The sequence below is a fragment of the Spinacia oleracea genome, chromosome 3 (genome assembly GCF_020520425.1).
Source record: "Spinacia oleracea cultivar Varoflay chromosome 3, BTI_SOV_V1, whole genome shotgun sequence".
NCBI lineage: Eukaryota > Viridiplantae > Streptophyta > Magnoliopsida > Caryophyllales > Amaranthaceae > Spinacia > Spinacia oleracea.
In genome coordinates, this window is record NC_079489.1 from 151,063,585 (window position 1) to 151,088,198 (window position 24,614).

The 24,614-nt window shown below is 34.1% G+C and overlaps 2 protein-coding genes across 3 annotated transcripts; both read right to left on the minus strand.

Moving 5' to 3' along the window:
* Window positions 1-1,734: 1,734 nt before the first annotated feature.
* LOC110800826 (uncharacterized) lies at window positions 1,735-5,646 on the minus strand. 2 transcript variants are annotated; one of them, XM_022006149.2, is made up of 3 exons: window positions 5,165-5,645; window positions 4,988-5,076; window positions 1,735-2,168 (listed from the first exon to the last, which is right to left on the minus strand). In XM_022006149.2, the coding sequence occupies exons 1-3, from the start codon at window positions 5,448-5,450 to the stop codon at window positions 2,046-2,048; spliced, it is 498 nt and encodes a 165-aa protein (XP_021861841.1). In that variant the 5' UTR covers window positions 5,451-5,645; the 3' UTR covers window positions 1,735-2,045. The 2 variants fall into 2 exon arrangements, with proteins under 2 accessions (XP_021861841.1, XP_056695407.1); XM_056839429.1 differs by lacking the exon at window positions 1,735-2,168 and adding an exon at window positions 2,208-3,158 and having other exon boundaries at window positions 5,165-5,646.
* Window positions 5,647-18,315: 12,669 nt separating this feature from the next.
* On the minus strand, window positions 18,316-22,375 carry LOC130470571 (uncharacterized). The gene is made up of 5 exons (XM_056840929.1): window positions 20,223-22,375; window positions 19,421-20,111; window positions 18,798-19,271; window positions 18,656-18,709; window positions 18,316-18,572 (listed from the first exon to the last, which is right to left on the minus strand). The coding sequence occupies exon 1, from the start codon at window positions 22,123-22,125 to the stop codon at window positions 20,968-20,970; it is 1,158 nt and encodes a 385-aa protein (XP_056696907.1). The 5' UTR covers window positions 22,126-22,375; the 3' UTR covers window positions 18,316-18,572; window positions 18,656-18,709; window positions 18,798-19,271; window positions 19,421-20,111; window positions 20,223-20,967.
* Between the last annotated feature and the right edge of the window lie 2,239 nt (window positions 22,376-24,614).

Below are 24,614 nucleotides of genomic sequence, written 5' to 3' on the forward strand. Positions count from 1 at the left end.
ATTGTATGCCTTATGTGATTGTTGAGTCATAACAGAGTGTCAATTTGTAAATCATGTAAAGTGAAACTGAGTAGCAATAGCTTTAGACTGTGCACGTCTAAAGTGACGGACAAACATGAGTTGGGGTTCATGGTGGTAGCCCATGGCCTTTAATTCGGACCGGATTGATCACCGTGTCCTATTTTTTTATTCAAACGTTCCTCGATATCGCAGGTCACTGAGGTTACGGAGTCGCGCCCGTACCTCGTCTTCCTTAGTGAAGCCTCTAGCTAGAAAACTCGGTCCATTATCTATTTCAACTAAAATAATATTATTGTTATTAAAGTCCAGTCTAGCCTAGTCTAGTTAAGTATGGTCGTCAAATTATCATGTTTGTCTGCCCTTATTTATGTTCATTAATATCATGTTAGGATGGTTCGTTGATAGTATCATGTTAGGATTATTATTGCTTTTAGTATGTAGTACTCAACTTTGCTGATTACGTGCTTTGTTTGTGTGTGTTGATCATGGCTATGCCTTTTTGATCCTGTGATGACCCATCTTTGGTGAGCAGTCTCTAAGGATCAATAAGCGTTGTCCATCTACAGGTTTGAAGATGATGCATCATTGGGATCGGGATTAGAGAGCTTGTAGTTATATTTGTTTTATTAAGTGATTTGGTTTGTTAACTTGGATTTGAAAGTTGTCGTACTATTCGTATTTCCTTATTTCCGTTAATTGGTTTTGGACTTAATATGTAATCGATTATTTATGAACCTAAAAGTTAGTTTTATATTTTCCGCTGCAAAATTCTGAATAAGCCGTTACGTTTTCACACGGGCGATAATGCCTTGATAATTATCTACGTTTTATATTAAAAGGTTATTTTAGAAAAGAGAGAATTGTCGGGGTGTTACAGTTATACATATATTTATAACTCTTAAATGAATTTGAGAGGTGAAAAGATAAATTTGATTTGAATCTTAAGGAGTCTTAACAATAATTTAAGTATTTAATATCAATTGAATGCCGACATGGCATTAGAAGAAAGTCTTAAGACAAAACCCCATTGATCTTGCTCTTATTATATTCACAATAATTAATTGCTCCATTATACTCATACTATCCTTTATAAAACGTATTAACCAGTATTACTTCCGTTTTATAATGATTTTTTTGGTTACTATTTTATGCAAATATTAAAATAAAGAAATAGAGTGTGTAAAAGATGGGTGAATATAATAAAATATGGATACAATAAGAAAAATGTGTAAAAATGTAGGTAGATGTAAGAAAAAAATAAAAAAAAAAACTGGGTGAAAAATTGGTAAATATAGTGGGGTTAAAAGGGATAATGTAGTAAATTTTTATGATAAAAAATAGAATAAAGAACAATGTAAAAACATTATAAAACGGACTAAAATAAAGTGTAATTTTTTTTTTGAAACAGATGTAGTACGAAGTATTGTACAACCCATATTTCTCATGTTGTTTACAAATTAGAGACAGAGGTCACAAGTTTGAGTCTTGTACAACACAAATATCTTTTTTTAAATAAATGTCCATGACATAGAATATTGGAGTTAGATTCATAATATGAGAGTGTCACGTGGCCCATGATCCCATTGTCAGATTTCGATGGTAACACAAGATCAATGAGTATCCGACTAATCAACAACCTTCCCACTTTGAAGTCTCGTATGCGAAATCAATAGAAAGTTAAATTTTGTTCTTCATGATTAGTTGATTATTTATACGAAGTATTTTTAAAAAACGAGCTTGAATTATTTTATGTTTTGGCTAATGTATCATTTTAATTTAGTTCCGATTCCAAATTACGGGTACTCAATATTGAAATCGGCGTTTACAAGGTAGCCCAACAGATCGAGTACCTGTTCCAAAATATTTGAGAACTGAAAGCCAGAATCTAATGCAACATGTTCTCAACTTTGAGAACTGGAACACCCACGTACATTAGTCCTATACTCCTATAGGTTGTATAAGCCAAACTGCATGTTGCTTATTATAGAGGGGAAAGATCATTAGTGTGTGAAGCAGAAGAGCGATTAACTCCCAAATTCAGCAATGCTATGCAAGTCAGGCTTCCATTGCTCCCCGCCACCAAGATGCCTACCTACGCGTCTGCTGCCACCGCTCCTACTGATGCTACTCCCTGTCCCGTGACCATCCTGCAAAACATTTTTTGTCACATTTTGGCATTGTTAGATATTAGTCTTCAAATTGTGTGACTGTGTGAGTAGGAGTATTCTCCCACATAGAAGATAAATGAAGTTTTGGTTGTTTTTAAATATACCCATGTGCCTCATATATTGAATATGAGATGGCTTGGCTTATTGGGCCTATTGGAGCATTAATATAGTTATATATTATTAATCAAGATTTAGCACTATTAATTAATTAATTCAAATAAGGGAAGTTATTGGAGAATGGTTTAATTTGCTGTATTCTATTCTTGATTAGGAAATCCTGGGGCTAGATTAGCTTTGAATCCCATCAGCAATATAGTTGGGGGTACGATAAAATTTAAGGTTTTTCAAATTTGTACAACAATTTTTTTTTGAGATTTATGGTCAAATTCCTATTGAAAAGATGAGCATATATTCAGGGGAAATAAAAAGATCATGCTTTCTCAGCAAAGTTTTAATGAAACACCTAGATAAACATGTCGTTGAATGAATCAATTAAGTTCAGCGCAAGAGCACTAAATTAAGTACTGAATTCCCTGCTACTCATTAAGCTAATCACATGTGTCAATATATCACCATGATGGAATATCAAACGTCAAAACTATCAGCTAATTAGGCATACCCATTAGATATATGAAAACATATCAACCATAACATTTTTGCATTGGGTCGTCATTTTTGTACAGTGTCATCATCGATCATTCATCCAGACTATCCTACGTACCCACAAGGATCACCTCCAAGCCAACCAACCTAACAATAGTACCCCAATATACCTCAAATAATTCACAAATGATAACGAAGCAAACAACCAGTAATGGAGGGAAGTTAACAATCAAATGCGGAAGACTAAAATGCAAGCAACACACTAACTAGTATACGTGGAAACCCCCTCTGACTGAAAACCAAAAACCATGGGACTTGTGAGGAGTCCACAATGAAGCCAAGTCAACCGTAGAAAGATTTAAAACCCTGCAATACTTCCATACATAAGAGATGAACAATTGTGAAATAAAAGATGAAGAATATCACTAAATTCCTTAACTTTTGTCCAGCTGCGACCACAGACGAACCAGAGCTCAAAACGACAATCCAATACCTAAAAAAGAGGGCCTATTTGTCCCCAACAGACTTTTTTTATGTTGTATGATAGATAGGAAGCATTTTGTAGCTTCCAAATGGAAAGTCTATTATTCTTGACAAGTTATGCATCTACCCCATAACTACTGCATGTATAGAGAGAAAGTACAGTAAGTAATTGCCTAACTATTAGGCAATTAGCCAGACTCATTTGAGTCATTTCACAAGAGTATTTTACTCCACCAAACAATTAAACAACTCCTACGGTAAAAGTAATTACGGACAGCAAAAGATTAGAAACATGCACGTCAGCAAGTGTACTACTTCAGCTCAAAACAAAAGGACGAGTAGTCTTGTACAAAAGCTCACTCTGTTCCAATGATGCAGGATTATTAAGCGATTAATTTAAAATATCACTTGAGTAGTGCAAATCATCAGGTCCCATACAATTTTTAACTAAAGAGATAATCCCTCTGCCCTTAATATTCGACATATTTTGACCGGATACGCTTGTCAATACACAACTTTGACCATCAATATTTTTAACTACATATTATACAAACTTATAAAAATATTAATATTTAGAAAATATATATTAAGATGAAACCAACAATATATTACTCCCTCCGTATTTTTTTAAGAGATACACTTGCCTTTTCCGGCCGTATTTATTTAAGAGATACACTTGCCATTTTTAGTAACTTATCAACCCAACCATCTAATTAAATAATACTCCCTCCGTCCCAAAATTATCTTCCTACTTTCCTAAACGAGCGTCCCAAAATTATCTTCCTGTTTCTAATTTTGGCTACTAAGGCCCCCACTTTCTCATGTACTATATTAATTAAAATTGAATTGAAAACTCCACCCATGTACTATATTCCACTTTTCCCATGTACTATATTCCACTTTTCCTATGTACTATATTCTCTTTCACATGTACTTTATTCCACTTTTCCATACAACTCCATCATCATTTGTACTTTATTCCACTTTTTCATGTACTATATTCCACTTTTCTTAAAATCCGTGTTTTTGGTCAAACAGGAAGATAATTATGGGACGGAGGGAGTACATCTAATATACCATATCACCCACCATCCTATTAAACAAATATTTTCATAAACCCACCCCACCCTCCACCCACCAAAATGACATGGTCCCCACATATTTAATTATTAAAATATCTATCCAACCCCACTTGCTTTATTATTTTATTTTATTCAATTATTCTTCTTAATGTCCGTGCCCGACCAAGTGTATCTCTCAAAAAAATACGGATGGAGTATATAATAACAATTATTTTCATAGACTAGAAATAAAATAGGGTCAAAGTGAATTATGTGAATAGTGAAAAAAGTCAAAATAGATCGAGTATTAAGGGATGGAGGAAGTATGATGTATGAAGTACAGTATTCTCCCAATTCACTAGTCATTTTCATCAAAAAGTTCAAGTACAGGTACCTATTTTGACTTATTTTTGTTAGTAATAAGTTAAAATAAACCGACTGTTTCTCAGATAAAGTTAATTATTCAACACCAAGTGAAATTTAGAATTAATTATTTCACGAAAACCTAGGTAGGTAGACAAAATCATAATTAACATGTTTTTATTCATAAAAATAGGAATATATCAGCAATCCTCTAGGAATCAATGTGCACACAGTTCATAATTTATCGACCATGAATAAAGTTTTTTTTTTTTTAATAAAATAAAATACCTGGGTTTGATCGACACTCAAGACACCACTATCGTTGTGTAATTTCCCTAATTTCACGGTCTTCTTCGATGCAAACTCCTTAATAACATCTACAAAAACACACAATTAAACCAAAAATAATAATTCATTACTAATTTTATTAATTAAGATTAAATTAATAATGTGGAGCAATTAAACCTTCAAAGGTGATGAGGCGATAAACGTGACCAACGTGCAAAATGTCAGTAGGTCTAAGAAGTTGAAGTTGATGTTTCACACCACCCTGTGGTGGTGGCGCGTTACTAGCTGTGACAATCGGATCAGACGACGGCGGTTCAACCACAAGCGCGACGTAGTGGCCAGGATTCGAACTCATGACCTCGTTTGCGCTGATCGCCCAATACATTCTCTCCACCTTGCCGTTTCCTGGATGTTGAACCACCACTTCCGCCGCCACCTGCGCCGCCGCCTGGCAATTCCCCATTTTTTTTATTAATTATTTTTTTAAGATCGATCGGAAGAATTAAGGTGGAGTAATAATTTTGAGGAGAGAGAATTAATTAACAGGAATTGAATTGCGATCAGACGATAGATGAAATGCGGGGAGTATGGCGGAATATCGAGACACTAACGAGTAACGAATTGACACAAATAAACTCTCTTTTTATTAGGGTTAATTAGGACATGAGCTAAAAAATAATGTTGGTTTTTATCGTGGATTTTTAGGGTTAATAAAAATTATCCTTTTAAAACTATAAAATTAATTATGTAACATTTTAAAATATTTATTCATAAAAAAAATATAATATTAAAGTTAATTAAAACATATTAAAAGTTGTCAAAAATCGATATTTACCATAAAAAAGGGTAAAACTTACATCAGTAAGCAATTAATTTATTGTACTCCTTATGTGTGCCACAATTGAATCGTTTAGTCTAGAAATAATTTTATTAGTTTTGGAAGGGGCAATGGGGAGGAATTGCAAAAATCCATAACGGCTATGTATTGCCAAATACATAACATGTATAAAAATGGTATGAAAAATGAAAATAATGATATAAAATAAGAACAATAGTATAAAAAAAATGAACAAATGTATGAAAAACAAGAACAATAGTATAAAAAAATGAACAAATGTATAAAAAATAAGAACAATGGTATAAAAAAAAGAATGGTATAAAAATTAAGAAAAGTGGCATTTTTATGTGAACAATGACGTTTTTATGTGATGCGAAATTATCATCATACCCGTATGATGTGTTTATAAAAATATAATAGTGTGTCGTCTCTCAGTTCTCGGCAGCGGGGAGGTTTATTTGTTCAAGAAAGGCAGGAATGGAAGGGAGAAAATGCAGAAATATATGAACTAGCATTAATGCACGAGATGTGTGTGCGCTTTACGTTTTTACAAACTTTTATATAAGGCGGTCTCACACAAAAGACCGTCTTGGTGTCATATAAGTTAAACAATGAAATCAATTAGTTAAGTACTAGAATTAATTAGTGAAGCACTGAAAATAATTAGTCAAGCAATAAAACCAATTAGTTAAGCAATCAAAGTGATCTTTTCAGTAAGACGGTATTACATAAAAGTTGCCGGTTTTTTTATATATATGTATTATAATATTATAAAAGAAAGTCTTTCAAAGTACGTAGATGATTAATAAGATTAAGCAAATGAAAAGATTCTATGTAATTTGTATGAAAGTACCTTTTTTAGAAAAAAATGATCTGATTTGTTTTTCATTTAAATAAACTAGATTTTAGCCCGTGCGATGCACGGATTCTATTAAATTGTATTAGATTAGTTTTTGATTTTGCATTGAATTTCATATTAGATTTATTTTTTTAACGGATTTTTCATGAAATGCCCCCGAGGTTTGCTTTAATGCACCAAATACCCCTAAACTTTCCAGAATGCACCAAATACCCTCGAGGTTTTAATAAATAACACAAAATGCCCATAATAAGCATTTTCCGTCCATTCCGTTAAGTCTCCGTTAACATTATTTTACTTTTTTACCCTTATTCAACAATTTTCTCTACTAATCATAATATTACCACTTAATTAAATTAATTAAACCCCTAAAAATAATAATTAACTATTATCTAAAAAATTAAGACCCTAAAAATCTAATTAATTAAAAAAAACAAAAATTGACCCAAAATATGTACGTGAAGTTAATTGCTTGTTCATCACCACACCACCATCATCATCTTTCTCATCATCATCATCTCAAACCACCATGAAAGCGTTATTTCCATCGACCGGCGCCATCATTATCATCATCTTTCTCATCTCAAACCACCATCATCTTTCTCATATCATCATCTTTCTCATCTCAAACCACCATGGAATTGAAGCGTCATTTCCATCGACCGACGCCATGTTCGGTAATCTGAAGCTCCGATCCTGTGAGTTTAGAGATGGAGATGATATGAGACCATCTGATGGAGGTATAGAGGATTCGTAGATCCTCCAGCCATTTTAACCAGGTGGGAATCAATGGAACACGATTTTGCGATTTAGGTTTAAATTGATTTGGGGAAAATCAATTTGGGGAAGAACACATTTTTTATTTTTTTTGGAATAAATCTGCACAGTAGGGTTTTGGAGTATTTTCATCGATTAATTTGGAGTATTTTTTGTTGGAAATTTTCTGGGATCTTGTTGGTTTTGAATTTTTTGTTGGTTTTGGATCTTGTTACGAATGTTTTGGTGATATAATCGTTGATTTTTGCTGATTTTTCTGGGATGTAAAAGTTGATTTTCTGGGTTTAAGAAAGAAAAGGAGAAGAGAAGAGGAAGGGTTCCTTGGTGGTTGTGGGTGGCGATGGATACTGATTTGGAAGAAGCAACGGGAGAGAGAAAGGAGCAAAGATGATGGGATTTGGAGGATTGACAGAGGGAGTTAGAAAGGAGCGGAGATTATGGAATTTGGAGGATTGATTTGCAGACTCCTGGGAAGAAGAGGAGACATCACAAAGGAACAAGAAAGAGAAAGAAAAAAAAGGAAAAGAAAAGAAAAAAATTTAATGTTAACGGAGACTTAACGGAATGGACGAAAAATGCTTATTATGGGCATTTTGTGTTATTTATTAAAACCTCGAGGGTATTTGGTGCATTCTGGAAAGTTTAGGGGTATTTGGTGCATTAAAGCAAACCTCGGGGGCATTTCATGAAAAATCCGTTTTTTTAATTATGAGAGTGTTTGTTTTTGGATGAAATTGTATATGCGTAAATTAATAATTAATTAATTAATATATCTACGTGACACTTAATTATTTATCTACGTGGCACTCCACTTTTTTAATTCAAAATTAATTTTGAAATCTTATTTTTCATTGGCAGAAACCATTATATTTCCTACGTGGCGCTCTAATATTGGATTAATTTTTGATTTTAAATTGAATCTTATTTATTTTATTTTAGATTAGTGTTTAATTTTGGATGAATTTTATTTTAGATGTATTTTTTAATTATTATAGTGTTTGATTTTAGATAGAGTTGTACATATTAGTAATTAATTAATTAAAATATCTACGTGGCACCTAATTAATTATCTACGTGGCAATCGATTTTTTTAATTCAAAAATAAATTAGAAATCTTATTTTTCATTGGCCGAAACCATTAGTAATCCTAGGTGGCGCTCTAATATTTCAGCAGATATGCCTCCTTTATATATATATATATTAGATTAAACATGTTAGTAAGGGTATAATAGATGTTTCCTTATAAAATAGAGATGGGATAAAATTTCAGGTTTGATTTTATTTCGATTTTATCATGCATGTAACTGACTTTGATAGAGATCATACCCATATATATTTATCTTATCCGAGTTTTTTAATTTATCATGCAAATAATTGACTTTATAGTGATCATACCCTGATACCCATATTGGTAGAGATCACACTTATATTTTCCAATTTTGACTTTGGGGAATGATTTTTGCTAGATTTTAAAATGGCAATATTAACTTTAATCATCCGTATCATTTCACTTGCTTCTTCTGAGTTATTTCCCTTGATAATCTTATGTGTATAGTGACATGGTTTTCCTTAATTAACATCTTCGTTATTTATTCTGTAATCTATACTACGTATAATTCATTTTAGTTATTAAGGTAATGAGGGTCTTTCGTCTTTTTACATGGACACCAAACTCCTCTGCTGTTGCCTTATATCATAGAGATTTGTACCAATTGAGGTTGACATGAGTGGTTAAGGATCTCTTGCTCTTTAACCAAGGTCTCGGGTTCGAGCCTTGGGAATGGAAAAAATCTCAACTGGCAGGGATGCTGCCCATCGAGGTACCCATGCAAACTCCCGCGGGAGATTAGTCCACTCGCCGAAGACGGTGGAAACTCCTTGTAATAGAACCAAAAAAAAATATCATAGAGATTTGTTACGTTAATGGGAGTGTGGTAACTAGTGATATCGAGGGAAGTGTGGCACTTAATATTGGCACTTGTGGGGTTTTGTAATTGCTAGGCTTCTTGCCTAAGATCTCTCATTCCACATTGATCCACACTTAAATCCTATGATTCGACATAACTCCGCACTTAATTACGAAGATGGGAAATGTTTTTCACACATCCTAAATCAACTCAAGTAAGTTTATATAAATTCTGATAAGTTCAGTTCATCAAAATTAATTAATTTTCAAACTATTTCTACAGATCGACAATTAAGGTTTTTTTCAGCAAAAATAAGTTCAGTTAAGTTAAACTAAGTTCAAATAAGTTATTTTAATCAATTTCAGCTGAACAAAACATATTGTTAGTCTTTGTTTTATTCATTTAACTTATCTCAGACAAGATAAGTTCAGTTAATTTCAGATAAATAGTCTACAAGAAAAAAAAATACATACAATTTTATACACAATTTTTTTTCAAACAAAATAAGTTTTTTTCAGATGAAATTAGTTAAGATAAATTCAGAAAAAATATTCGCATAGAACGGAGCTTTAGTTTGTTCCCAAAAAAACAACTATAATTGCTTGGCTTAAGTATTGGAGGGTGGTTGTTAAAATATAGATGGAATCTCTAAAAGATGAAGAATGAGAGAAATTTCACCTTTTAAATGCTTCTAGTGGATGTTTTAGGATTTTATATCCTTTGACAAGAAAATTATGAGTCCGGATCCTCTAGAGTTTTAATAAAACTCTACAAAATAGAGTTGTATCTAAACCATACATTTTAAAATCAACCGCTCATATTGATGAGAAAAAATAGGGGGAATTTTGGAAAGATAATATATAAACCATTGATTTTCAATCAATGGTTGATATGCTCAAACTCTACCTTGTAGAGTTATTTTAGAACTCTAGAGGATCCAAAACCGAAAATCATGTTACAAAGGTGATCCAAACTGATTTTTTAACACCTCTAACAACCTTACTTTTTTTCAACTATGGGATATTATGTATGTTCTTTTGGACGTTTTTAGAATTTCAGTTTTGTTTTGTTAAGCTCCAACAAATTTAATTTAACACTATCAATAAGTTCATGCAATTTAGGTCCAATAAATTCATGGTCCAGGTCCAACATTTGCCATTTTTCCCCTATTTAACCACAAACCCCAACAAACCTAACATCCAACATTTACTGTGATGTGTAATGAGTGATGACTGATGACCCATCACTTCATCAATATTAGGCAAGAAAGAGAAAAGAGAAAAGAGAAAAGAGAAAAGAGAACTACAAGTAAGAAAATGCCTAAATTAGCTAATGCACAGTGGTCAGACAATTTGGCTTTCATTAACTTTAACCCCATCTCGATCCATATTCATTCAACTTGCAAAAAAATAAAAGAATAATAATAATTAAAAAAATAATTTACCCATCATTTCATCCAATTTGATGGCCATATATCGTAATGCCATTCCCAAATTTACTGCGGATTACATAGATAGATTTAGCAGATACTCTCTTCGTTTTAAAATAAGTGGAAAATAAGTTTAATAATTAAAAACACATGAAATTTTGGATGATTGAATTAAGTTGATTATTTTAAATTAAAAATGTGTAAATTTGAGAATTAAACTAGATTAAGTAACCGGCACGCTCGAGGTATATGAAACTAGTCTTATATGCACGCGATGCGTGCGAGAGGACATATTATCTCTATTCTATAATACAATATTACTTCGTATCACCTCTAATGCGCTCTTATTTGAAAATAAACTTGTAAATTTTTTACCATCAGACCAAACTTAGCTTATTGTTCAAGCTCAAGATTCAATTCCCCATCTCATCTACCATCAACAAAACAATAATCAGTAAATCAATCAGAATGGCTCGATCTATTTGGCAAACTCCAACTCGTTTTCCCCCTCATTCGAATTCTCTATCCACCGCCGCGTCTCCACCCGTCTGATGAACTTTCGATACCGGTCGAATTTTCCAGAGATTAATTCCATTGAATCCCCGGTGGCGGATGATAAGGAGAAGGTGGCGATGAAAAATTTGGAGGATGAAATACATAATATAATTGTGAAGAGATCTCAACCTGATTCATTGCTCCGCCGCCACGTCAAAATCGGTATTTCTTTCTTCGAGTCGTGGGTGGCCTTCTTCTGCTCGTTCTTTTTGGCTCATTTCATCTTTTTTAGTTTGTAATTTATGTTTTGGAATCGACTTGTTTTACGTCAATCAATCAATTTCAATCAATCAATTACTCCAATAAATCAATTGCAATCAAAATGGACGTTTCTTGATTTGTGATAAGTTTTTACTGACTTCTTCATTTGGATTACTATCTTATCTATTTTTAATTAATTAATTAAATTTTAAGGTAATTGAAGGTATATTAGTATTTTACGCGGGGACACCAAAAGCGTGATTACGAAATAACCCTTCCATCTTGGATTATATAATAGAGATTATTATTTGACAATTTTTTAATAAAATATTGAATTGAATTAAATAGTTCCCCTTTAACAGTTTAACCGATGAGGTCGTCTCCTAGTGATTAAGACTCGGGGCTTGCATAAGATAAGTCTCATGTTCGAATCCCCATTTTTCATTTGTAATTTATTTTGCCTTTGTGGCTCATTAGCGTACACAAACACACACACAAAAATTAAAATTCTCACCTTAAAGTTGTTGTAAATAAGGGGTTTTCAAGGCAAAATACTAGAACAAGAATAAGAACGAGTAAAGGGAACTGTTGCGCCGTGGTAACCAAACCAATGCCTTGAAAACGAGATTTGTTGTAACTGGAGTACACAATTGTATTCACCGATTCGTCCCCTAAGGTTTGCACAACCCTCAACACTCAAATGCACTTTTGGATGATGAGATGGAGCTACATGAACTTATGCCCAAAAGAATAAGGAATGAAAAAGACTTAGAGAAAAGTATGGATCATCTTATATCAAAGTCTAGTTTGATACCCCTCATGAACTCAAATGAAGTGTGTATGTTATTCTCATGTTGGTTTTCCAAAAAGAAGAGTACATACACATATATATATATATATATATATATATATATATATATATATATATATATATATATATATATATATATATATATATATATATATATATATATATATATATATATAATATTTCAATTAAATATGTGAAGGAAGTTATAAGGGTTTGAGGAAAACCAACCACCAAAAGAAGTCCAAAGATCTAAAGAGATCAATGACAAATCAATAAAATTAATTCATGAAATGAAGAGTCATATTATATCCTTAAACAAGGATAATAACCCTCCATCAAAATTAGAAAAGAAGAAGAAAGGGAAACATAAAATTGTAACAACTAAAAGATGACCAAATGTTATGAGACCAATGTCATTAACAGAAAGTTAATAAGATGATTAACTCAAGAACATGAAAGACATGTAACCTCAAATCCATAAAAGGTAATCACTTATGACTATAATCATCAAAATACCAAAGGATTAATGTCAATTAAGATCACTACATAAGTTATAACAAAAGAAACTCGAGGAAGCAAAGAATCACAAAGAAAACCTCGCATTGACCTCCGACCGTTCAGACCAGGAAAGCCCGTCCAGTTGGGCAAACAGAACAACATGTTCGCCCGACAAGGTGATTTATCCTTTCCCGATTTTTTTAAGATCGCGCTTGGTAGGGAAACTCCGCCGGATACTACTGGGTGAAGCCATTTAACAAGATTTACTTCCAACAAAAGCTACTACATGCTAATAAATTTTAAACATACCCATTTAATCATATACTACCTCTATTCCGCAATACATGCACCAGTTCTCATTTGGGCACTATTCATCAACCAACTTTGATAATTATTCTTTCACCATTATGTAAGAATAAACATAGTTAAGTGAGATCTTGTTAAATTCGTATAAATGCGAGGATTCTGAATATCAAGTTTTTACAATTTTTACTTATATACAATTAGAGATATTAGGGCTCAAATAAGTGTGATGGAATACGTGAGAAAAGAAATGATGCAAATATTGTGAAACAGAGGTAGTAATATGCAATTTTCGTCGTACTACGTGGTACAAGTTTTATATGCTTGATAATAACTATGCTAATTTGACCAAAGTGTTGAGTAAATATATTTTTAATATTATTATACCAATTTGACTAAAATTCTAACCCTTTAAAAAGCAAGGAATGCCTCAATTTTTCTTAATAATAGTGGAATTACCACCCCACCCTTGAATTACTTCATGAAAAAAACTCAATTTCTCTTAATAACAATGTGTTTACCGCCATACCCTTCCACCTTTATCCAAAAACTTCGGACGAATATTTATTTTTTGGAATATGGTTACAAACACTGATGGATCGACTTGCATCAAACCCTGGTCGTATATTTTAGGGCTTTGGCACCATTTAAAAAGAAAGGAATTAGTGAATTTTCCTTAAGAATAGTGGAACCCCTTTTTTCATAGGGGTGATACACCAACTTGCAAGAGAATGTGAATTTTTTTTTTACATTCTTGTAGTTGTTACTTATAACTCACTATAGTTTGTTGGCTGATTCACATCAGTGATTGTACAAGTGCTATTGTTGGTTGTTCCTTTGAAATAGTAATATTGTTACAGATCGTTAGAAAGGAAATTTTGCATTGTATGATAATTCATCTATGATCGTTGCCAAAATATTTTGTTGCCACTATCCTCTATGACGTGTTATCATGTATTAGAAGTTTCGTATAAGAAACTAGAGAGACGGGGTTCTAAATCTTGTATATAGTGGCTTCTTGCCCAAGCTCAGGTATAAATCGTAGATTCTCTCTGCCTTCTTATTCTTTAAGTTCTGTCATCTTATTGATTTAATGTACAAAAAGCAGCCGGTGGTGGATACACTGTTGTACATCAATATCTTTACTAGAAAATAGTTCAGGGACTTGAATATCGCTTCCTCAAGGTATGCCATTGATATTCTATTTTATTTTTCCTTCAAATTAGTTCTCATGTCACCTTTTCATATTTGTCACGTATCAACTATTTGTTGTTTTGAGAGACAGGGGAAGAGAAGGGAGATAGGAAAGCAAGGACCATAAAAAAACACTAAACTGCATCGACCTTTGGCCATAGCAGTCTTGAATTGTGATGGTTTATGAAGCGACTAAGAAAACATTGGCAGGGTAAAGTTCCAAAGACCTTGCAAACATCAAGGAGTATTTGCTAAGGAGGGAAAAGGGGATGTTGGGTTCAGTTGTTTATATAAGAGACATAAAACAATGGTCTAATTAGACTAAAATTGTGATCATGTATGTTGCATTTCTTTATGATTTTGGCTTGACTTCAAATTATTGGGAGGATTGTGTTGCAACTTTTGATTTTGGAATTCACTTATAAGTATGTATAGAATTTTGGTTTCATGTTTGCACCTTCCTCCTAAATCAAGGAGATAAGAAGATAAACTTATTAATCTCACATTTTTGTTATGAGGGAATTAAAGAGACACTATGAACTTTGCATATGACAGGAGGGAGATAGAAATTATTATTGTAGTTTTTGTTAGTTATTTTTCTGATTGTTGAACATGAACTTCTCAAATAATAATATGCTAAAGAAATAAACAACTAGGCGTTGTTGTTGATCTATATTTTCAGGTCTAAGTCAATTTCACCAGAATAACTTATGTCCGTTTTTGTTTTTGTTTTACTGATACTTTATTTTCTTCCCTTCTCATACCTGCTTGAGTTTTCACGAAAGCGCTGCATTTTTTTGTACCTAATCGTTGAAGTTATACACTATTATTTTTTATTTTGTTATAATAAATAGGGCTTTGAGTTGCAATTTTATTTTAATTGTTGTATCTAACAATCATTACATGGTTCCTGCTCACTGCAAGACATGAACCTTGCCAGTAATATCATCCCAAAAATGGGTTTTTTTTTAAAAGGAAAAATGCATAACGGTTATCTAACGCAATAGTTCCCTACTGTGAAAAAAAGATAAATGATAAGTATGGTAATTGTGGTGTACGTATTCCTTTCTAAATTTAAAAAAGGCAATTGAGAACGGCCATGTTAGTTTTGCGTGAAAACGCCTCTTTCACATGTTCAATAAAATTTATAGGGTGTTTAACAAGAGATTAATAATAAAGAATTTTATAATGTATAATTTTCACATGTTAGCTAAACTATAATAACACAAATCTACTTTTTTAATGTTCACACGCATCGCATGTATATAAGATTAGTTAACATATCGCTAGAAAGACTACCTAGAGATGAGTAGATAATTGGAAATACGTACTTGTATTTGTCACGCAGTCTACAATCATGTATACCGGTCAAAAATCTTAGAATCACTAAAAATTAGCTAGTTCCTAAGCAATCACTTGTCACGTGGGAAAGAAGTTTAGTTATGAGTTTACAACCTTACACATTTCAATCACCAAGCTAGCAGGCGAAGTAGTCAAAAAACTCATACGCCGGAGAAATTTAGATCGATACAAAAAATAGATCGACTAACTTGTTCTCCTTTACAAATTAGAATTAGCATATATATGTGTAAACAAAATGGTCATTACTTGTATCTAATAAATTGAACTATTATGCATAGCTCGATCGATCTCAACGGTTGTAATGTGCGCCTTTATAGAACCTTTTTAGTCCATTCAACTTTCACGGGCTCACTTTGGCACTGCCGACCACAATACCGAACCCCTGCAACAAAATAAACGTATTAATTATTGCATGAAAGTAACGGACAAGCGAGATGATAAGCTATAAATAATTAATGGTTATTTACATGTATTTTATGAAGGCTCTCTTCAGTATTAAGCTCACGTACAAGTCACTTGACTTCCTCAAAGTCTTTTTAAAAAAGCTGCGGCTCTTATATTTCTTAAAATAATATTTCTTCATATTTTCCCCGAAAAAACTGAACATAGCAAGGTCTATATGTGTTTTGTATGTACAAAGTACAATGTACACCATGTTTAATTAATATTGACCAATTTAAACTAATTACGTTTTACACAAATTTAAATTTTACTATGGAGTTATTTTAAATTTGTATCTCATATTTTGTTAACCATATATAATAGGTACAAATAAATTTTATTTCAATAAAAGTATTTTTCAATTATAAATTATTATTTACGAATAACTAATAATACTCCGTAAACAAATTTAGTAACATATGTGTGTCGCACGGGTCATAACTTAGATATTAAAATTTTACTAATTTATTAAAATTTGACATTACATTTTTTAGTTTAGGTAAGGACTCTTGTCATAAATTTTTGAGTGTTAGTTAGAGCTCGTATAAGTTTTTGAGTATGTTGTAGAAAATATTGGTCAAAATTACCACAAATTATGATGAGTTTTGTTTTTAGTAGAATTTATTTATCATTACGTACTTATTATTATTACGGACTACTTCATATGACGTAAAATATATTGTTACTTTGGCCTAAAATCTGTAAATATAACATTTAATCTATGTTAGACCAATATTTTAAGTCAAAAACAATACTACTTATAATGTTCAGATTAATATATTTGATCTAAATAAAATTTCAAGTCTATGACAATTGTTGTAAACTTTTCAAATGGTAAAATGTAGCATTTTTTTAAATAAAATATTCACATAAATTTTTGAGAAATTTTTGATACTCACTCCATAAAATTTATTGCAATAATTAGGGGGAAGGAGGAATTGTCCATGAAATTATATTTTTTCTAAACATGTGTAAATTTATTCTAATATATAAGTCATATAAACAAGGAAAAATTATTTTAAATAATCCAACTTTTGGACCATTTTCTGAAATTAAGCCAACCTTTGGATTATTATTTATTAATCCAACCCTAATATCCCTCTAACTTTTATTACCCCTTGCAGGTCACCCAACAAGTTAAGCAGGTCATTTTGATGACGTGGCATATGTCCGTTAGTAACTCACGTGGGATGACCCTTTTTTCCTTTGTTTTTGCACGTGAATTTTAAAAAGTCCTCCCTCCCTCATTTTTTTTTCTTTCTTCGTTATTACTCTTCTTCGTTCCTTCTCCTCCCATTGTTCATCTCCATTGTAGAGCACCGGCCTCTACTTCAATTTCTTTTTTGTTTCCCAAATTTAACGACAATGGCAGTTTCGAAGGGGCAAAGCTCAGGTGGATCTGAATCTTTACAAAATTCACGAAGTGGGTTGATTTGTGACTGTGGTAATGAAGCGGTTGTGCGGACGGTGAAACACGGTCCAAATGTTGGAATGAAGTTCCATGGATGCCCTTTATGGTCAGTAAGTAAATCCCCCATCTCCCTTTAATTTGATCATCAATTGTAAAATTAATTTGGTGAAAAACCAAAAAATAATCCAATTAATTTCTCCCTCAATCGGGATTTTGTTTGAGAAATTAACTTGTTTTTGTTTGGTTTGGAGTAGAATACAACATGTAAATTTTTCTGATGTAAATTATAATAATCAAATAGAAGAGCTTGAGTGTAAGATTTTGGAGAAGGATTCTGTGATATTGAAGATGGAGAAGGAGCAAGAATTAATGGCAGAGAAAAACAAGAAATTGCAGGTGAAAAAAGATAATTTGGAGGAAGAGAATCAAGAGTTAAAAATCGAGCTTTTCCACACGCGCATTGAGCTTATGAGGACCTCTAGAAATGAGAACAAATTCTCGATGACTTTGTTATGTTCTTGGGTGTTTTTTTGCATCCTGATTATGTATTTGAAGTAGTTAATCGGGATGAATGTTTAACCGACTAATTATCTTTTGAAAACTGCAAGAGTCACAAAAAACAAGTTTTAGTTTTGTTTTAGATCAGTCATTGTGTAAGGGGTTATAAGATGTTCATGATTTGAAAGAAATTGCATAATTGACGAAATAAAATACGAGACTTTGTTTACACACAATCTGTTTCAAAATAGAAGAGCACCCTGATATGATAACATAGCATACGAGTAGTGGTAAAGATCATTACATATCATACGAGTAATGTTAAAGATCATTACACAACAAAAAAACCAGTAAAATGGGTGGGACAAAACTTCATTGTCAATGTCATTCATTAAGGATGATAACTAGCTAAACACGAGGCTGTGTTGCTTGGGAAAATTTGGAGGCTTGACTTGATGGGGTAGCTTCTTCGTTGACTGATCTAGCTTGTCAAGAATCTTGCTGCAAAAAAAAATACCAGTGTTAACAATCACCAACAATCAGACACCCCAGTGATTACAACAAACAACAAAAGAAACACTTACATTGGTGTGTGCAGACCCATCTGATGCAATGAACACCCCAATGCCCACTGGTACCTGCAATTAAAATAAGCAAGAGTATGAGTGACAACAACAAGAAACAACAACAAGAAAGCAGAAAACACACAAATTGCTCATCACATACTTGGTTTCTTCCCCTTCCTCTTCCTGTAGATGTCCTCCCTCCCCTTGAGCCTCTACCTCTTTATGTTCTCCCCCCGTGAATCGGCTCCACATCTGCACATCCTACCTCCTCGTCCAAGTTAACTAGGTTGTGCAGTTGCTTTGTGGTGATTAGTTGATGCCACTTGTGAGTGAGAGACCGGAGGTTGACCATCCTTCCTTGGTCTACCCCTTGGCATTTTTGGTTGGGGTTCATATGGGGCATGTGCACTGTCCTTGTTGGGCCATCGCCTTTTATTGTGGCCCTTAATATGACACACACTGCATGTCATTTCCATGCCAGTTCTTTTCAAGGTTCCGGGCTTCTTCGGATCCTCCATTGGATCCCTGATTCTGTTTACTCTAGGTCTCCCTGACTCAATTTTGACGGGGGGAGGATCTAAAGGATGCTTCACCCTAGGCCAATATCGTTCACATTCAATTGCTGGTATTGAACCTATTATTGGAAAACCATAAATGTCAAATGACTACTATTCCTAAACTTCAAATGCAAAAAATGACTCTGATTCCTTAGCTTCAAATGAAAAAAAACGACTACGCTATAGCTAAACAAACCAAGAGAACACAATAAGAGAACATGCTTACTTGAGTACGCTTTCAAATACACTTCCCTTTTGTAGCATTCATCTACATACGCTTCAGCTTCTTTGTTCAGGAAGTATATGCATGCAACGGCATGGCAACAAGGGATACCGAGCATATTCCACTTTCTACAACTGCAACTTTTGGCTTCTAGATCAACTACCAACTGATCCAAGTAGTAGCTCACATTGAACTTACTGTCAGTTGAGGGAATTACATCACATTTGGCAGCTTTGGTCTTCTCCTCATCAAGTTTTTTCTGAATTCCTGGACATATTACGGATGATGAATTCTCCATCTCCTACCTCTTTACAACCATTCTCTGCATCAAGGATAGTCTGATGTCTTCCAGCATATATAATAGATGTTTTGTCCTTGCATTAATGATGTATCCGTTGAATGTTTCTGCCATGTTGCTTGTGATCGCATCGGTCTTCATAGAACAATCCAAGTAAGCCCTGCAGAACAGTTTTAGGTTGTAAGAATTGAAGGCAGTCACAACTTCCTCATTTATCTCACCAAGTTCTACCAGTGCATCATTGTAATCTGCCAAGTTTTATGCTTTTGCAATTTTCCAAAAGAGCAGCTTCATTTCATCCCCTCTGAAGGCCTTGTGCCAGTGTGCAAATATATGTCTCGCACAATGTCTATGTTCTGCATTGGGGAGAACAGCAGCCCTACCATGGAGTATACCCTACACAAGTGAGCCCAATTAACACACAAATGTATCAGTGAGCATATATACTAGTGAGCATGTAACACACAAACCATAAATGTTAAAAGTTAAACAGAAATAAATACGTACCACGTGCTCGTCAGAAATTATAGGAAAGCCAAAACCATCCCCTAGGCCAAGGCAGTGTTGCAGATGCTTGAAGAACCATACCCAAGAGTTGTTGTTCTCACCCTCAGCAACTGGCCAGGCAATGGGATACATCTGATCGTTCCCGTCTCGACCAACTGCAACCAAGAGTTGACCACCTAGGAAAGTCTTCAAAAAGCAAGCATACACACATATGACCTTCCTAAACCCCTCTTTCCACCCCTGCTGCAAGTCTTCAAAACAGGTGAACAATCTTTGGAAAACTGGTGGGAGTTTTTCCTTGGTTGGGTCTGTCACCAATTCAATTTCCGTTCCTGGGCTAGCTGACTTGTGAGCTTCAATATACCCACCAACTTTCCTGTAATTCTCATGCATTGAATCATGAAGCATTTCATGGGAAGCATACTTGATCTTATAAGCTAGACTTCTCTTAATTAACACTTTGAAATCCCTCCTCACTGACTCCATAATTTCTCGGGCTGGCCTATGCGGTCTTGCCTTGAATGCATCCAGAAACTGTTTATCTACCCAAGAATTAATCCTTCAACTGCCTATTATTTTTCATATTTCTTTGACAAGTGTGCTCCCCTACCACTCTTTTAACCACCAGAACTGCTCTCTTTGAATCCCAAGAAGCATACAGGTAGAATTGACAAGATTGCACACACTTAATACCCAACCTTTGCTGTCTTTTTCTGTCACTCACTATAAATTAAAAATTTCTACCTTATAATACCCCATACATAGCCACTGCATCCTTAAATGCCTTCCTGTTTGGAAACCTCTGCCCTACAGTCCACTTAAACTTAGAGAAATCAGTGTTAGCACCAACTAGAATCCCTTTCTTCTTCTTTCTTTCCCCAACATCTCCTGAATCTGGTGGTGTGTGTATGTCATCCTCACTGTCTTCATACTCACTATGATAACCATCTCCACCATTTTGTGGCTCCCCAGGTTCATAATCTTGCTCAGCAGACCTCTCTGACTGGAACCTAGCATAATCAACCTCCTTATCTTCACTTTCACACTCATACTCTAGGTTGACATTATCTAGATCTATGCCAATACCACCATCACCATATGTGTAATCATCATCATCTGTGCACTCATCATCACCATCAATATACTGAACATCATCTGAATTTTGTACTACTGACTTACCCTTATCAGTGTAAGGATTATATAGTGGATCTTGGTCTTCCTCAGAATCATTGAACTCATACTCATGTAGGTTCACAGGGCTATCATCTCTAGGATCTTCCCACTCATAATCTCTTAGAAACTCATTTTCAACTTCACCTTGAATCGGGCTTGTTTGTGTTTGAGAAAAAGAGAGAGAAGTGTATTTCAGGGAGGGTTTTGGATCTGGAGTAGAGGGGGAATGAAGTGGTTGGGAAGGTTGGGGTTGTTGTATGTTGTTATTTTTGATGGGGCTAATGTTTTTAGGGGTTGTTTTTGTGGGACCAGTCAAACAAGTATCTTTAGGGAAAGCATCTTTTTGGGTTGATGGTAGTTTTTTTGCTTTTTGTGTGCTTTTAGGTTGGGAAGCAGCAGCTACATCAGTGGGTTTTTTTTTTGCACTTGACCCACACTTTCTAGGACTTGATCTTAAAGAATCCAATAGGGTTGGAGGTGGGGCCCTTTTTGGCTGTAATTTTTTAGCCTTTGGAGCTATATGTGAAAGCTCAACCCCATGATTTACACAAACTTCAACACACCTACTCTTCAATGCTAACTCAACCATCTCCAAAACCTGCCCATCCTCATACACCTTCCTTAATCCATTTGCCAATGATTGCTCAGGAACAATATATAACAACCCCCCAATTGTATCATAATCCCCACATTTCTTTGCTAACTCGAGTAGATCCCACCAAAACAACATATCGGAATCAATTTGGCAAGTCTTACCCCTCCCACCAAGATAACTTAAATGACCATTACTAATCGTCTAAAAGATCCCACCATGCCAAAATTTCAAAGTCACAACTCCCATCCTAGACAAATTTAAAAATTATTCAGTACGTTGTCCCCGATTACACAAAAATGTACAAATTTATTCCCATCACAACAACCGCAAACAAAATATTGAATTCACACTATCAATTTGAATTTGTGCCCTAAATAATCGATTAATTAACCCAACAAAATAATGTAGTTAACAATTACACAATTACTCAATTCAATCAACCATTACTCAATTTACCTACTTTATTCACTTGTTCGAATAATTAGGGAAAAATTCACAATTTCGTAAAATTAACAAAATTAGGGAAAAAATTACAAAATACGCATAATTAACGTAAAATTCCACATACAGAACATCAATTGTTAAAAGAATCACCCAAGAATCAAAATTTACCCAAAATTGAGAGCGAAATTAGGGTTCCAACTAACCTGAATTGCGGCAATTTATTGTGTTTTTTTGTAGTAAGTTGTCCTTCAAGCTTCAAATGACCGATGATTTCATCAAGGTACAAAGATGTCGTCACTTTGCTCGTACAAAATTTAGGTTTAAGATGTTGAGTGCAATTATGATTGCGAAAGATCGAGAGTGACGGGAGAGAGAGAGAGCAAGAGAGAGTGTATAAATTGAAGAAGGTGGGTGGTGGGAGTAAATGCCTGTTTTGGAGGGAGAATGGAAAAAACGAAAAGTCACACACTTTGATTGACTTTGTAAGCCGGTTGCCAGTCAGTATGGGGCAATAAAAGTTAGAGGGGTATTAAGATTGGATTAATAATAATAATTCAAAGGTTGGCTTAATTTCAGAAAATGGTCCAAAAGTTAGATTATTTAAAGTAATTTTTCCTATAAACAAAACCATAAAATTTATTTAGCGAATAAATTCGACCTGTACTTTGGCTCACGCAAGAATCTACCCGGTCAGATCAAAGAGACTTTTGATAGTCGGAGGAAAATGTCAACTACGTAGTACATACTTGATATTTTTTTCTACTTTATCATTTAATTGCTGCTGCTATAATGATGAGAATGGGAGCTTTTACATTACTAATATCTAATTTAGGAATATAGAGAGATAGAATACCAATCCTTTAAGAAATAAATAAAGATAGAATACCAATGGAGAGAAAGACTATTGAGAGAGAAAGGAAGGAAGCGACGGTTCTAACAAGGAAGCAATAAGGTTTATGAGTTTCACATGAGCTTTTGTAGATAAGATATATAAATATTTAGTATCACGAATCCAGGTTGGATTCGGATACGTTGGACTCAACACAAGGTCTGAATTCGATCCGCCTCCTATTCGGATTCATACTTTTTTTTTATCGGATTCAGACTCGGACTTTTTCTATGTCGAATTCAGATCAGATTTTTTCCCTTCGGATAGGATCGGACTCGGATTTCCATCCCTATCTAAGTGTACTCAATACGGATCTCAAATGTTATGCGTGATCTTCTTCGCTCTTCGAATGCACCAAGATATCATCTATGAAAACCTCTACAAACTTGCCCTAATGGCATAACTGTGAACTCCTAATGACCATATCCAGTCTGAAATGCAGTTTTTGGTATATCCTTATATGCGATTCTCAATTTGATGATAACCCGATCGCATATCGATCTTCGAGAAGATTCCTGCTCCTTTCAGTTGATCAAATAGGTCATCTATCCTAGGCAAAGGATACTTGTTCTTGATTGTGACTTTACTGAGCTCCATGTAGTTTATACATAGCCTCATTCCGTCCTTCTTTAAACACAGATATACTGCTCCCCATGGTGATGCACTTAGTCTAATGTAACCTTTATCCAACAGATTCTCCCATTGACCCTTCAACTTACTCATTTCTGCTGGAGACATTCAATATGGAGCTTTTGATATAGGCGTGGTTCCAAGTACTAAGTCTATGGTGAAACCGATAGGTCTACTAGGAGGCATTCCGGGATCTCTTCCGGAAACACGTCTAAGAACTCATTCACAATTGCAATGTCCTATGGCCTAACTTTGGTTTCGCTCTCGAGGTCTCTCATATTGCACAGAAATACAGGGGTTCCCTTGTTGATTAGCTTTATTAAATTCATGGCCGAGATGATTCCTACACTTCTGGGCTTACCAAAAAGACAACAGGATACCATTTTTCATGTACTTGCTCTCAAATTAACCTTCTGTTTCTCACAGACAATCTTGGCTTTGAACATAGCCAACCAGTCCATTCCCAAGATTACATCCAATTCTTCCAACTCAAGTTCAATTAGGTTAGATGAAAAATATATTTAGCTATGGTCAATTGTACATTTCTACGGATTTTGGTACACTTAACTACACTACCTGTTGGTATAACTATCAGTACCTCAATTGTTCCAGGTTCACTCAACCCTAACTTTCCCAAAGTTTCTACCGAGATAAATGAATA

Bases quoted from the DNA above. Each gene is read 5' to 3' on its own strand.
- LOC110800826 (XM_022006149.2), bottom strand. From the start codon at position 5,450: ATGGGGAATTGCCAGGCGGCGGCGCAGGTGGCGGCGGAAGTGGTGGTT. The intron at 5,077-5,164 runs GTTTAATTGCTC...GTGTTTTTGTAG, and splicing joins TCGCCTCATCACCTTTGAAG to ATGTTATTAAGGAGTTTGCA. The intron at 2,169-4,987 runs GTATTTTATTTT...AATGTTTTGCAG, and splicing joins TGAGTGTCGATCAAACCCAG to GATGGTCACGGGACAGGGAG.
- LOC130470571 (XM_056840929.1), bottom strand. From the start codon at position 22,125: ATGTTGTTTTGGTGGGATCTACTCGAGTTAGCAAAGAAATGTGGGGAT.